At 37.7% G+C, this 16,180-nt stretch overlaps 1 protein-coding gene across 1 annotated transcript in view; it reads right to left on the bottom strand.

Moving 5' to 3' along the window:
* LOC122329133 overlaps positions 1–16,180 on the bottom strand; it is a 37,318-nt gene that overhangs the window by 10,549 nt on the left and 10,589 nt on the right. Inside the window, 11 exon segments of the mRNA XM_043225339.1 lie at positions 5,596–5,767; positions 5,867–5,966; positions 6,495–6,757; positions 8,024–8,212; positions 9,859–9,946; positions 10,100–10,270; positions 10,423–10,671; positions 10,674–10,803; positions 10,916–10,966; positions 11,203–11,297; positions 15,894–15,900. Coding sequence (XP_043081274.1) covers positions 5,596–5,767; positions 5,867–5,966; positions 6,495–6,757; positions 8,024–8,212; positions 9,859–9,946; positions 10,100–10,270; positions 10,423–10,671; positions 10,674–10,803; positions 10,916–10,966; positions 11,203–11,297; positions 15,894–15,900 — 1,515 coding nt within the window.

The following is a 16,180-nucleotide window of genomic DNA, read 5'->3' as shown; positions in this document are numbered from 1 at the left end:
CGAAATTAGAATTGTAACAGAAATTTAGTAGTTTAGCATATTTTGTAGTTTTTTTTTTGTTTTTTTTTAGTATTAATACATTGTGATTAGAATCAAACCAGAAGATGTCACAAATATAAAAGTTGGAGTCTTTAGAATTGATCTATTTCAATCATCTGTTTTTCATCATTTACCAAATTTAAATCTACATTTCAGTTACTAATTGCAAGAGAACAAAAATTAACAGTTACACAATTGGCATGAACATCGAGCCTTGAACATCGAGCCTGACTTTCAATCCATATTCCAATTTTTTTTTCTTCTAGATCTAGAAAGTGTTGACGTCTCTACAGAGTCTCATGCCATTTGGACAAAAAGCACAGTAGACCACATAAAATTGTTAAGAGGACGAACAAAGCTTTTATGTGTTTAAGACGACATGGGTCTCAAGTGATTAATGACTTTATTTTCTCTAATCAAATTTACACAACAAACTTTGACATTTAGTAATTAATTAACAACAACAACTAATATGCTAACATTCAATTCAAGTTTCAATTCAATTCAAGTTTATTTGTATAGCGCTTTTTACAATGGCTATTGTTCCAAAGCAGCTTCACAAAAGCAAATTATTACATAACAAAAGCAAATCACTACACAGCAGGATGCATTACAATACAGCAGGATGAACTACAATGCAGAAAGTTCAAGATAGAATTAGTCCAGACAGAAGGTTGAGTTTTCCTCGACGTCATCGCAGGAAGGTCATCTCCTCACTGGGTCCACTGGAGAGGCTCGGTAACTAGATGCCTCGGGATGTGCATCCCGAGGTGGAGACAAAAGGATAATTAGCGTAGCGGCCATTCATACTATTTTGAATCACGATGTACTGTAGCATAGGTTTATGTGAATCTTTATGAGTATGCTTTGCTAAAAAGATATGTCTTTAGCCTAGACTTAAACTGAGAGAGTGTGTCTGATCCCCGAACATTAGCAGGAAGGTTATTCCAGAGTTTGGGTGCCAAATGTGAAAACGCTCGACCACCTTTAGTAGACTTTGCTATACGAGGAACTACCAGGAGCCCTGAGTTTTGAGATCTTAAAGAGCGTGACGGGTTGTAGCGAGACAGAAGGCTGGTTAGATAAATGGGGGCTAAACCATTTAGAGCCTTGTAGGTCAGTAACAGTACTTTAAAATCAATCCGGAAATTAACAGGCAGCCAGTGCAGGGAGGATAAAACTGGGGTTATATGATCGTATTTCCTTGTCCTGGTAAGAACTTGAGCGGCTGCGTTCTGCACTAACTGAAGCTTGTTTATTGAAGATGCTGGACAACCAGCGAGCAGCGCATTACAGTAATCCAGTCTAGATGTCATGAACGCGTGAACTAGCTTTTCTGCATCTGAGAAAGAGAGCATGTGTCTGAGTTTAGCAATATTTCTAAGATGAAAGTAGGCAGATTTTGTAACATGAGTGATATGGTGTTCGAAGGACAGGTTGCTGTCCAATATCACACCCAAGTCTTTAACTGTCGGAGTAACGTTTATATCACATCCATCTAATTGTAGTTTGAGCTCAGAAATTTGCTGTAAACATGAATTTGGTCCGATAAGAAGCACCTCTGTTTTATTAGAGTTTAATAGAAGAAAATTTCTAGTCATCCAGTCTTTTATGTCTTTAACACACTCTGTTAATTTAGACATTTCTGATAACTTATCAGGCTTAGATGAAATGTATAGCTGTGTGTCATCTGCATAACAGTGGAAATTAACCCTGTGCTTTCTAATAATGTTCCCCAGGGGCAGCATGTATATAGAGAACAGTAAGGGCCTAAAACTGATCCTTGAGGCACACCACACTTTACAGGCATTATCCTAGAGCGGTCTCTGTTTATATCTACAAATTGATAACGGTTTGATAGGTATGATTTAAACCACTTTAAAGCCTGTCCCTGTACACCAGCGGTGTTTAAACGCTCCAGGAGAATATTATGATCTATGGTGTCAAATGCAGCAGTGAGATCCAATAAAACTAGTAGCGAGACGCAGCCTCGGTCGTAGGATAAGAGCAGGTCATTAGTGATTTTAACTAATGCGGTTTCTGTGCTATGGTGCGGTCTAAAACCTGACTGAAACTCCTCATAGACGTCATTCATCTTTAAGAAGGAGCATAACTGTGCTGACACATCTTTTTCTAATATTTTTGATATAAATGGGAGATTTGATATCGGTCTGTAGTTAGATAGTTCATTAGGATCAAGTTGTGGTTTTTTGATCATAGGCTTAATAATTGCTAATTTGAATGGGTTGGGTACGTGACCTAATGATAGGGAGGAGTTAATAATATTTAGAAGAGGTTCACCAGCGGCTGGTAATATATCTTTCAGAAATTTAGTTGGAATAGGATCTAATACACATGTGGCAGATTTAGACTTAGCGATTAGTTTATTTAACTCTTCCTGTCCTATGGTTGCAAAACACTGTAACTGAATTTGCTGGGTACTGAGTAAGGCTGGACTAAAGGACAAAGTTAAGGGTTGATTTTCTGTTATTTTAAGTCTGATATTATCCATTTTATTAGTGAAGAATTGTATGAAGTCATTGCTACTTAACTGAGAGGGTGTGCAGCGTTCTATTGCTGACCGATCATTTGTTAATCTAGCCACTGTGCTAAATAAAAATCTAGGATTGTTTTGGTTGCTTTCAATGAGTTTACGGAGGTGCTCGGCTCTGGCTGCTTTTAGTGACTGTCTATAAGTGCACATAATGTCCTTGTAGGCAATTCTAAAAACCTCTAGTTTAGTCTTTCTCCACTTACGTTCTACTGAACGAGTAGCTGTTTTTAGAGCGTGTGTATGACTATTGTACCATGGTACACTTTTATTCTCTCTAATCTTTTTTAACTTGATGGGAGCGACAGTATCTAATGTGCGAGTGAAGATTCTGCACATACTGCTGGTCATTTGCTCAAGATCATCTGCTTTCTCAGGTTTGCGGAGCAGGTCAGATAGATCTGGTAGGTTGTTTGTGATTTTATCTACAGTGGTTGGGATAATGGTTCTACCCAGTTGGTAACAAGGTGCGGCTCGGTTAATCTCACTTACAGAGAGTTTATAAGATATAAGGAAATGATCAGTGATATCGTCACTTAGAGGTAAGATATCTAGGTCTAAAACATCGATGCCATGCGAAATAATTAAATCTAATGTATGCTTACAGCAGTGAGTTGGGCCGATTACATTTTGCTTTAGCCCAAAAGATGTTAATAAATTTGTGAAAGTAGCTCCTACTGTATTATTTGGGTCGTCTACATGAATGTTGAAATCACCGATAATAAGTGCTCTGTCTTTATTAGTTATTAAGTCTGAAATAAAATCGGCAAATTCCTTAAGAAAATCTACATAAGGTCCTGGTGGTCTATACACAGAGATAAGAGAAAGAGATAACAGAGATTTCTTTGTTGCATCCATAAGCGTAACATTAAGATCAAGCAGCTCAAAAGAGTTATAGCTAATTCCAGTTCCCTGAGTAACATTTAGCTCCTGACGATAGATAGTTCCAACACCTCCACCTCGACCTGACCGGCGGGGCTCGTGCTTATATAAGTACCCTGATGGAGTCGACTCATTTAAACTGATGTAAATCGTTAGGTTTCAGCCATGTTTCAGTCAGGCAGAGCGCGTCAAAACTTTTGTCTATAATTAATTCATTTACAATGACAGATTTCGGCGCCAGTGATCGGATGTTTAGGAGACCAAACTTTAAATATTGCTGCTGTTGACCGGTTTTAACTTTTGTTTTGATCGAGGTTATTTCTAAGGCCTGTGCGGGATTTACTGATATATCTGATTTTTCGCGGGACAGACACATTTTCAATGTGGGTAATCATACTCTCGGGTCTAACATTTACATTACATGGCATACTGTCAATGCTGCTGTTGTGTGATTCGTCACTTACATGAACAACAATTAAAGGCAGATGAAAGCTTAAGATGGAAACAGTGATTATAGCTTGGGATTTCCAGACCTACTGGGGCCGCAAGGAATGCTAGGAGGGTTTTTTCTGATCAAATTGTGATATTTTTGTCATTAAAAAAAAGAAAAAAAAAAAGTTTAGGTGTTTGCATAACATCAAAAGACAAAGCATATTGACACTAAAAAGATTGCTTACTCTCATCAATTCAAAAAAATAAATCAAAATTGATTTAGGAGCCATTTATAATACTAATTAAAACAACAACAACAAAACAAAAACGTATAAATGCCTTTCAGATTTTAGAATGGGGTCCCTTGACATTTAAAAATGTTTAAAACCCATACAGCATAGTTTATTGAAGCTGTGCAAAAAGATTAGTATTGTTGTAGTCAAACTATCAATCTGAATATCGCATTAAAAAAAAAAAAAAACACCAAACATTTGCTAACAAATCTAGATTAGCTTTTGAATTTTAAAATTTACCTGAACAGAAAGCTTGAATCAGCCTTCTGCACTGTATGGGTGGCAGAATTCCATCGACGTCCTCAATCTTTACAAAGCTTAGGTCATCTACACCATTTACTCCAATAGCCTTCTGAACCATTTCTTTTACAAGCTCCATAGTGGCATATGTTTAAGCGGGAGAAGTAACTTTGCGCCTCTGTGGTAAAAAGCAAGTGGACTGTAGTCACTGAGCTTGTCAAGATTTTTTTTCGTACACTCCAAGCTCAGGCACCCAACTGACAGTTTTTAGTCGCAGCAGAAGTAGGACAATAGCTTCACTCTTGATAAAAATGCTAGCTATTTGCTCTAACTCTAGCTGTCCCTTGGTGTACTTTAGTAAGACATGCATAACGTTTGCGTATGTAGTGCCTTTAACTTGGACTTTTTCTGTGATAACGGAGTTAAGCGAGGTAAGTCCAAAGTCTGTGACTACTTTTCTTATTCCTCTATCATAGAGCTCTGGATAAAAAGTAGTGGAGCACGAAAGTTCAACTTGTGGGCTAAAGAAACTGCCATGACCCTGATATGCCTGAAGCAACTGGTGTCTATAAGCCAAGGACTTTGTCACATTTTTAAGTTTTTACTTGACCTGATGCACCTTTTGAAATAGCTGTGCTTACTTTCATAGCGCATGGTCCAAGTATGTATGAGTGGACCAAACTGTAAAGTCAAGTCAGCATAGTGGTGTAGATAGTGGTGTTTTGGTCTGAGATTTACATGTGGAAATAACCGTTGTCTCATTTCCACATATTCTTCGATCAGCACTTTCATGTAAGCAATCTGAGACTCTGAAAGTCTAGGTGCACAAACAAATTCTACCAACTCCCTGAGTAGTAAGACAAGCTGCCAGACAGCATCATCAGCATCTGCAATTTTGTCATGCACCAGAAGAGGCAAAAACCTCAGAAGCCACCTGTTTTGGGCTGCATGGCCTCCGAGCTTTATTCCTTTGTTGAGTACATAATTTGGCTCGTTTCTGCTTTCACCAGGAAACAATCTGAGTCTATCATTAAGCGAGTCATAAGTGAACCACTTTTTTGTTTTAATCAAATACTGCAAGCACATTGCTATATCATAATCGACAACACCCTCAAACAGGTCATGTGCTAGGCAGGGTGGTAATCCAGGCTGACAGACATGGAAGTTAGACAGTTTGTTAAAAACACTGTTGCCTTTAATGCCATGGTGCATGGTCATTTCAGGGTGTCTTTCCAAGAACTGCACAGACTCCTTATAAGCAGCGGGATCTCTCAGAGTGACAACTGTGAGAGGGTTGGAGATGAATTCATCTCTTGTCATTAGACAGTATCTACAGAAAAACTCAGCAGAGCTGAAATTTTCTGTAAACCCACCAATCATGTGAGAGCCCAAATTATCTCCTATTATGCATGCAACAGTTCCCCTATACAACTTTCCCTCAAAAGATATGCCTTTGGTTTCCAGCTCACTCAGGTCTGACACTACCTTAGTGAAAACTTTATCCACACCAAAGTATTTGCAGTCTTTTTCTGAACATAGAAGTACCAACTGTATTTGATCCACAGTTGAACAGTTGTGTGGATGAAAGTTTGCAAGTGTGAAGTAGACAGCTAAAATTTTGTGCTTTTGTTTGGCAGATCCGAGTGGATTAGCAATCTCAAAGAAGTCTTGAAAAAGCATCACCTTTAAAGAGTCTTGGTCTGACGCCAACATAGCATTAGATCTAATGACATGGCCATCAATGAAATCATGAATCATGAAGATGCTTACAGCACTGCTTAGTTGCACTGCCCTCTTTTAGCAATAAACTGAGGCTTTCCAGTACTGGAATGTAGTGGTAGTGCCTCTTCTGGCCTTTATCATTGTAACCAAGTGTGACTTCAACGGGCTGAACAAAGTTATAGTGCCTTTTATAATACTGCAGCCGTCTGTAGTGTGTAGTTAAGTAACCATTAGCATCTAAGGCCTTGTGCATAGGACTCTGTTCATATGCACTTTCCCCAAGACATCTTAACAACTCTGCAGAAACACCATATTTTTCAAGATCTTTCGAGTACCTTGAAGAGTCTTCATTTCATTTGCCATCTCTGTGATTGTGGAGACTGGGACTAAATGCTTTGCCTCCAAAGCCAAGTAAAACAGAGCTAAATTCTCTGTGTAAGCATCTTGCACTTCATCCTTCCTTGGGTCTGCATCAGTCACATCAACTTCATGAGGTACACTATCGGAAACATGTGCTTCCTCACCTGAAGATGACTGTACTGCAACCTCACATAGATGAACAGGTGAAATCTGGGTGACATTCCAGCTTCTATGATATCTGGAAATATGTGATGAAAAGGATGTCTTTACATTAAAAGTCTTGGAACACCCATAAAAGGGACAAGTTATAGTCAGCCCCTCTTGTATGTGGCCACTTAAGTGAGACACAAGCCCTTTAATATCTACATACTCTGTGCTGCAAAAATTCATTGAACACTTTAATTGCACAGACACGTTCCGGTTCCATGTTTGTCTGTCTGGATGTGTTCGTAACATATGAACGGCAAAGCAACTGAATGAGGAAAACTTTCTTCCACAGTCTTTATGGCCACACGAAAAAAAAAAAAAACATTGTGTACATGTCTGTGGGTTCTGCAGTGCTTTAGATATTGTGATAATGAAACGCATTTAAATTCACAAACACTGCAAGCCAACATGACTAATACAAAGTTACTTTTTAAGTCTCGCACCAAGACGAGCGCTTCATTTAAAAAAAAACAAAACGATTTTAACTGAATGGCCAAATTAAGACCGGTCAAGAGAAAAAAAAAAGTACCTGACCCTGATCCCTGACACACTTCATTACTAGTGTGGTGAAGTGACAGCCTTTTTATTTTCTCAACATTTTTATCAATGTGCCACAACGTTATTAAAACGTGCCATGCTTGTAATAATACAAAACTACGTAAACTACAACAAACGAATAAGATATAACTAGCACCTTAAATACAATAGCAGCGTTACTAAAACAAGTTGTGTTGTATAAATTAAGAAAAGAACAAAAACTAAATGCAAAGATATTTACCTCAGGGGCGTTAAACCTTATCCCGATTAAGTAAACGGTTTGTTTTCTTGGGCACACAATAAATTAGTCGAATAAAACTAAAACATAAGGGCACAGTCACATATATCTACATTATATCCACAAATAGCAAGTAAATCAAAACTGGATTCAAATCACTGAACGAGGACAAGCACAACATTAAATTAACTAAACGGGTCTAAACAAACTAATAAGACAGCACCTAAATACATTATTGGCGTTACTAAAGATTTAAAGAAAAAAAACGTAAATTTTACCGCAGAGGCGTTAATCTAAACCTTCTCCGGAATTTGAATGAAATGTGTTAATGGCACTTGCCTCTCACGCACGCGTTTCGCGCCACAAGGATCTTGCACCCACAATGCAACGCGTCATTAAAAATTACGGAAAACACCTGTAAACTAAAAATACGGAAAATTCCTTCAAATGAAAACAGACATTTTTACTGTATTTTTACGGATTTTTTTTACAGTGTAGCGTTTGATTTTATTGCTAACTTACCCATACTTCTCTACCATATCAGCCACAAGGATGTTTACCAGCATCTTACCGGCTTTATCACCGTCTAAAAGTCTGAAGGACACCTTAGATGTTCTCACAAGCTCATCAAAAATATCAGCATCAACATCAACTCCTGCAAAGTCTTTAGGATCACATTGGCTCCATGCGGCAAGTTGAGCTTTGTTGAAGCTTAGAGGTAGAAAGTACCATTCGATTTCATGTTCAAACTTTCAAATTTTCCAATGCAACAGATTTTGAGAGATTTTAACATTACTATAAGGTACAAAATTAAAACACCACTTTAGTGCGATCACAATTTTATTTGGGATCAAGTCCATTAATAATATACTGAATATCTGATTTAAAAAGAAAGTTACGGATATTATGATCATTATGGCTTTTTTATATGAGTAATAATAGTTAACTTCAATGTAAATAACACTAAGAATAAAATTACTCTAAAAGTGAAAAATGTACCTTCCTTAATGAATTCACAGAAGTCAAAACCGCCATTTTTCACTGGTATTCGGATCCAGTTTGGGTTCCCTTTAGACTCCACTTGAACCAGCATTTCTTCAGAATGAAACACTCTCACAGGATAATCCCAGTCAGTCGGTGTGCTTTTTTAACAAGCTAACACAAAAATGCCTATAGTATCTAGATGAGACCAATACTAAAAACTAAAACACACACCACTACAGATAACGTTAACTCATAAAAATAAACATTAAAAAGCCAGGTCTGCAGCACCCCTCGAAATAAACCTACTTTTGTTAATCTAACGTTAGCACTATGCAGCGCATTTATACGTTGTTCCACAGACTATATTTAACAAAACGCCAAGCATTTCTAGCGACTAGCTGAAATGTTTTATAAAGCTGGTCAATGTGTAAGATGGCGCCCACGCTTCACGATTTAGGGTTTTGTATGAACTCACTATTTATTAATACGCTCCTTCATTTAGGAAATCCACGGACACGTAAATAGAGACCTAGTTTAGACCGCATCCACAATTTGAATGAACCTTACTGAGGTAACGTTATTAGTACAACGTGGTCCCGATTTATCTTAAAGTCACAAATTGATCAAATGTGACTTACACGACATATACTCCTGTGCATGTGTATAAAAATAACACTTATTTTAGCTATACCATGTGAGAAACTGATTTATCTGCTTTTTCTTCGTCTTCAAGTGAAATAAAATGGCGGACATAGTAAGTGGAGGTGTGGCTTTTTGTTTTACACCTCTTTGGATTAAATTTCACACTGACACCGTCTTAAAAATAACAGCAGTGTAATTTTATCACCATGTAGTGTTTAAACTATGTCAACACTGTTCATTTCTCCCAATCTGGCATAGGCTGTTTTTTCAGTAGGTCCAGAAAATTTTACACAAGTGATTTTTTTTGTAGAGGTTTTATTGAATAAAATGTAACTCTACCTATTTAATAACTTGAATATAGTAAGATCAGTTTGAGGAGCTGACAGGAACGGTCTTTGTGAAGTCTACATTAGTATTCCTGTTTTGTGCGCTAAATTTATAATATTCTCCATCTTCATTTTCTCTGGTTTGTGCACACTTTTTTACAGTATAAAATTTGCTCCTTGGTTTCGTGTGTTAATTTCTTAGAAATTTGTTTTTCATTTCGTCCATTAAGTTTGCTCTTTTTTTTTTAAACTAAGCTTGCTGCTCCGGAGACTCTCTGGTGAATGGCTTGTGCAGTTTTCGTCATCCGTTTCTTGTACTTTCAGAAGAGTGATTCCTGTCATCATCTGCCTTCCCTCCTATGTCACTCTGCCTGACTCTGAGCTACTCCTGACATTTGTCCTTGCTGAAACCATTTATGCTGTAGGATCTCCTCAATAGTCGCTCTCTTTGTTGGGTCAACAGTCAGGCAGCGACTTATCAAATTCTGCAATTCTGTACAAGTTTTTCATTGGTTAGTCATGTGTGTTCTTTCATGTCCATGACATGCTAACGTTGTCAAGTATGGAAATATGTAGCATGTATTACACTTTGTGTGTTTAACAATCTTAATGTCACTGTGTTATTGGTAGTTGATTGTTCTCTCACCTGTGGATACTCTAACGTTAAAACTCAGACTTCCATGCATCATGTCTTCAGGACTGCTAAAGGGCAGACATTTGCACATAATTGCGTACATCATTACACCCAGAGACCAGACGGTTGTTGGCTCTGCCTTGTATCCTAAGCCCTTGTAGTATTCAGGCGGGCAGAATCGTCCTGTTCATGAAAGCAAGGCATATTCAGGTTATAAAATCTATTTGCAAACAAATGTCACCAGAAACTTGACCAAATGTCCATTTGTTTTCATTAAATCACTACTCAGAAGTTTGACTTCTCATTAGGACTAGTAACATAACATGCCAACTCACCTATAAAACCACCCAAGTAGCCTGTACTTTTGACGAGGTCACTGCAGCCAAAGTCTATTAGTTGGACTCGGTTAGTCGTCGTGTTGATCAGAAAGTTATTCAACTTAATGTCCCGGTGAAAGACACCTCGGTCAAGACAGTGCTTGGCCCCGAGCACCGCTTGATACATCAGGCTACGTGTCTGTAATTCGTTCGGCCAATGCATGTTGTGAACCACAAATCTGAGCAAGTCCATGCAGGGTTCGGATGTTCCAGGATGAGGATGAACCGATCCTCCTCTTCAAACCATTCCAGCATGTACACAATGTAGGGGCTTAATGGAGCCTGTTTCAGCAGCAGGTTTGCAGCCACTTCTGCAAACAGTGGCTTTGAACAGCCAGGCTAACATTAGAGAAAAGAGTAATTAAGAGTTCAATATCACATTTCACTTCTGTTTGCAATGTAATTAGTATGTAGTTGGTATTTAAATGTACATTAAGTTACGTCAACTTACTAGTTCAATATAACGGTCTCTTTCACACTTGAGGATGATTTTGATGGCAACCTGCAAAAAATAAATGCAATCAATGAATAAATAAATGAAATCATTTATAAGCGCACTGTATGTTACAAATGGGCAAACTGATTATATTGAATCTGCAAATTTATACACATATATACACACACATATATAGTCATGATCACAAATATTTCTATTTAAATTGATATTAAAAATGTTTTGGTCTAAGCACTGATCGATATCTTCTATATACATTTGGTGAATAAAGCAGTGATTCCTACCTTCTTGCGTTGAATTTTTGAAGTCCCCTCGTACACCGTGCCAAAGCTTCCTTGTCCAAGCTCATCTCCCACTTCATAAATCTCATCAAATGGTACTGCAAAAACATACAAAGAGAGCATGTTAATATATGAGATTCAGTCTGACATGAAATCCTGTGGCAGTGCTTGAATAAATACACACATGCAATTCACATCAGATACATGGAGAATAAATATGCTCAATGTTTGAAACTAATGCTAAAACAAACTTTGAGGTATAGTAAAATATACTTGATTTACTGTCATAATTTTTACATTACAATATTACAATTCATTGAGAATTAGAATTTCTAAGTAAAATTTTAAATAAATACACAATTAATTCATGTATAGAATGAACTGAGTGGGAACAGTAAATTTTATTATATATTTTCTCAAATAATTTAACTGTTTTAAAGTCATTGCACATAAAGCTAAAAATACTGAGTAATTTTAATCTAAAATCTTAGCACCTTCACATCCGCGTGACTAACCGGAAAGAAGGAGAAGATCCACGGTTCCGTGTGACTCACATGCCCGCGCTTTTGAACGGAGACGGACGGTTGCGAATGCGATTGCCACACGTGCGGTTGGGATTGTCACACGAGGATGCAAAGTTAGTGTGTAAGGTAAGTTATTGCCTTTTTGTAGTAATTTATGACAATGTATAGGTCCGTGACAATTTTAAAAGTCCGATTGACTTTGTTGTATTACTCTAGTAGGCCCGCGTTTTCCACTGCAGTCCATGAAGCACTCTCATACAGAAGTCAGATTAAAACCAAAGAAATGTGTGCTAGTGAATTTGTTTAAAACTCTGATTCGAAATTTCCATTAGGAAAGGTTCAGACCTGCGTAAATTTGCCACCCTCCTCATTTAAGTGCTTTCAAAGCATTACATAACATAAATCGTGTGATACGAAAAATATTATACCTTATAAATGTTTATACCTTCTACAGTTTACGTTAATCTTTGTGGATTGCACAAACGTTTCTTCTGAGATATATTACTAAACTGAGAATAAAAAGGACAAAAGATTTGGTTAAACAATGTTAAAAATATTGGTGATATCATTACAGATATTAATAGTACTGTGTAGAACAAATACTAAGAAATTCAGCAGCACAATTTTACTCATAATAAGCCATGTAAAGTTTAGAATCTACGTAACTGGAGATTTTTTGTACTCTATCATCAAATATTGCAATAGGTAGATCAGTTTTTTTTTCAGTCCAGAAAGTGTCTGAAAAGCTCTGACATTGACTTGTGTGTTTAAATGAATGTATTTAATTGTTACCCTAGACGTTATGATTGTTAACAAGCATCATATCAGAATAAAACTCCTGCTTGTATTTCAGCTTCTGTTTAATAATTAGTTCTCACATTTTTTTCTATCTTTAATATAATGTAGTTTTACTATAACTAATTGTGTTTGTTCATTTGCAGGTTTACTGCACTTCGGAAATCTCCCAGATGCATGGTATTCAACCCTGGTGTGTCATCAAGGATAAACAATACACTTCTTATGTCTTGGCCATGCAAGTATTGCAAATTTGAGACATCAAAACGTTTAGAGCTTTTAAAGCATTACAGATTGAAACATCCACATACTGGTCAGGGCTGGTCAGTGCCTTGCTTGCACTTAAATTGTCCTTGTTCATTTAAAGGATGGGGGGCTCTTAAAGCACATTTGTCTAGAGACCATGCACAACCACAACAGTTAAGTCAAACTGTTTCCTTTTCATGCCTTGTGTGTTGAATGTTGAAACTGCTCTATTCGAGACTCTGTCTGCTGACTCCCTCCCGGAACCCCCTCCCAAGCTCCCAGTTTTGTTTTGTGGTGTTTGTCTTGTGGAGCACCAGGAGTCGCTCCTAGGAGGGGGGCTATGTCACCAAGCCAGCAGAGGGAGCTCTTACCTCTGGGTGATCGGTGATCACTTCCTCTGCTGCTACTTCCTGTTTAGGACTATAAATTCAGAAGCAGGTCACTCACCTGCAGGTTGCATTGTTCGCCTGTACTGTTGTTGTTGTTTCCGAGTTTCCTTGTGTTTTCTGAGTTCTTGTTTCCCTGGTTTTGACCCTGCCTGTCTTCTGATTCTGTGATTGTTTGCTGCCTGACCTGACCACTGCCTGTTTTTGGATTTTGTTATTGCCTCGCCTCCTATACATCTGTTTGCCCTGTTTGACGCCTGCCTGTTTGATGACCTTGCCTTTCTTCAATAAAAGTCTGCACATGGATCCGCAAGCCTCAGACCCCTCATTTGTGACAGTAATAGATCTCCAAACTGGATTGCACTGCTATACCCACACATTCAATTTAAATTCAATATTGATTCTACATTCTTACAACACAAATGTCGAAATGTAAACTGTAATGCTAATGCTATACATTTTTTTTAGTCACTTTTTAGTCGAAGATTTGTAAGAAACTGAAATTAATGTTAGTCAATCAATAGACATAAGGAAATAATAAACACACCTCAACTTGTTCACAGAAATCAATCAATCAATCATTTTTATTTATATAGCGCTTTTAACAACACAGGTTGCATCAAAGCACTGTACAGTATAATGACAGGTATGTATAATGACGAGAGTGACCAATTTCTTATTAAATGCAGAGACGGTCTCTGTAGTCAATTCAAGAAGTTAAGTGTCCCCAACCAAGCAAGCCAGAGGCGACAGCGGCAAGGAAACAAAACCCCATGCATACAGAATGGAGAAAAAAAACCTTGGGAGAAACCAGACTCAGTTGGGGTCAGTTCTCCTCTGACCGGACGCCCAGCACTTAACTTCCAGTTCAATTTTAAACGCAGCTGTGTCAGGTAGTGTAAATGACTTAGTGTGTGCGTGTGTGTGTGTGCATCAGGATCTGGTTATCTGTCGACGGGCGCATCTAGGTGTTCTGGTCTCTGATGAACATAATCTCTGGGTGCTGATCCACCATCTAGTCTGGATACAAACTGTGAAAACAGATTGAGAAAGAGACAGGACTAATATTAGCGTAGATGCCATTCTTTTTACGATGTCACAAGTACATCGTATTGTAGGAGTAGTGTTCCCGGTTCCAGCAAATCTAAGTAATGCAGCCTAAAAATCCTTTAACGGATTTGAATAATAAAAGGTGTGTTGGTGTGTTATGTGTAGGCTAAGTTAAAAAGATGTGTCTTTAATCTAGATTTAAACTGGCAGAGTGTGTCTGCTTCCCGAACAGAGTTAGGGAGATTGTTCCAGAGTTTAGGTGCTAGATAGGAAAATGATCTGCCGCCCGCAGTTGATTTTGATATTCTAGGTATTATCAAATGGCCAGAGTTTTGAGAACGCAGCGGACGTGCAGGACTATAACGTGATAAGAGCTCGCTCAAGTATTGAGGAGCTAAACCATTCAGGGCTTTATAGGTAATTAATAAGATTTTAAAATCTATTCGATGTTTGATAGGGAGCCAGTGCAGTGTTGACAGAACCGGGCTAATATGATCATACTTCCTAGTTCTAGTAAGGACTCTGGCTGCTGCGTTTTGGACTAGCTGAAGTGTGTTTATTAAGTGTGCAGAACAACCACCCAATAAAGCATTGCAATAATCTAACCTTGAGGTCATAAACGCATGAATTAATATTTCTGCATTAGAGGTTGAAAGCATAGGTCGTAATTTAGATATATTTTTAAGATGGAAAAACGCAGTTTTACAGATGCTAGAAACATGATTTTCAAAGGAAAGATTGCGGTCAAACAGCACACCTAGGTTCCTAACTGATGATGAAGAATTAACAGAGCAGCCATCAAGTGATAGGCTGTGTTCTAGATTATTATATGTGGGGTTTTTAGGTCCAATTATTAGCACCTCTGATTTTTAAGAATTTAACATTAAGAAGTTACTCATCATCCAGCTTTTTATATCGACTATGCATTCTGTTAGATTCTCAATTTGGTGTGTATCACCAGGCTGCGCTGAAATATAGAGCTGAGTATCATCAGCATAGCAGTGAAAGCTAACACCATGACTCCTGATAATATCTCCCAGAGGTAACATGTAAAGGTTGAAAAGTAACGGTCCTAGCACTGAGCCTTGAGGAACTCCATATTTCACTTTTGATCGATATGATACCTCCTCATTTAATGCCACAAACTGATAGCGGTCAGATAGATATGATGTAAACCATGCTAAGGCGCTTCCTCTAATGCCAACATAGTTTTCTAGTCTATCCAAGAGAATGTTGTGATCGATAGTATCGAATGCTGCGCTAAGATCTAATAGCACTAATAACGAGATAAAACCACGATCAGATGATAGAAGCAGGTCATTAGTAACTCTAATGAGAGCAGTCTCAGTACTATGGTACGGTCTAAAACCTGATTGGAAATCCTCACAGACACCATTTTTTCTAAAAAGGAATACAGTTGTGAGGATACTACCTTTTCTAGTATCTTTGACAGAAAAGGAGATTAGAGATTGGTCTGTAATTTACTAAGTCTTTGGGATCAAGATGTGGTTTCTTAATGAGAGGTTTAACTACAGCCAGTTTAAAGGTTTTGGGAACAAAACCTAATGACAATGATGAATTAATAATGTTCAAAATAGGATCTATGACTTCTGGAAGCAGATCTTTTAATAGTTTAGATGGAATAGGGTCTAACATACATGTTGCTGGTTTAGATGATTTAACAAGTTTGTACAAGTCTTCTTCTCCTATAATAGAGAAAGAGTGTAATTTTTCCTTAGGGGATCTAAAGCTCATTATCTGATGTGAAACTGTAGTTGACGGCTACATAGTTACAATTTTATCTCTGATGGTATCAATCTTAGAAGAAAAGAAATTCATGAACTCATTGCAGCTATACTCTTGGGGAATATTAGCACCTGTTGATGCTTTATTTTTTGTTAATTTAGTCACTGTACTGAATAAATACCGGGGGTTGTGTTTGTTTTCTTCTAAAAGGGATGAAAAATAATCAGATCTTGC

Source organism: Puntigrus tetrazona, chromosome 23, assembly GCF_018831695.1.
Source record: "Puntigrus tetrazona isolate hp1 chromosome 23, ASM1883169v1, whole genome shotgun sequence".
NCBI lineage: Eukaryota > Metazoa > Chordata > Actinopteri > Cypriniformes > Cyprinidae > Puntigrus > Puntigrus tetrazona.
This window is presented reverse-complemented; position numbering and strand designations above follow the sequence as displayed.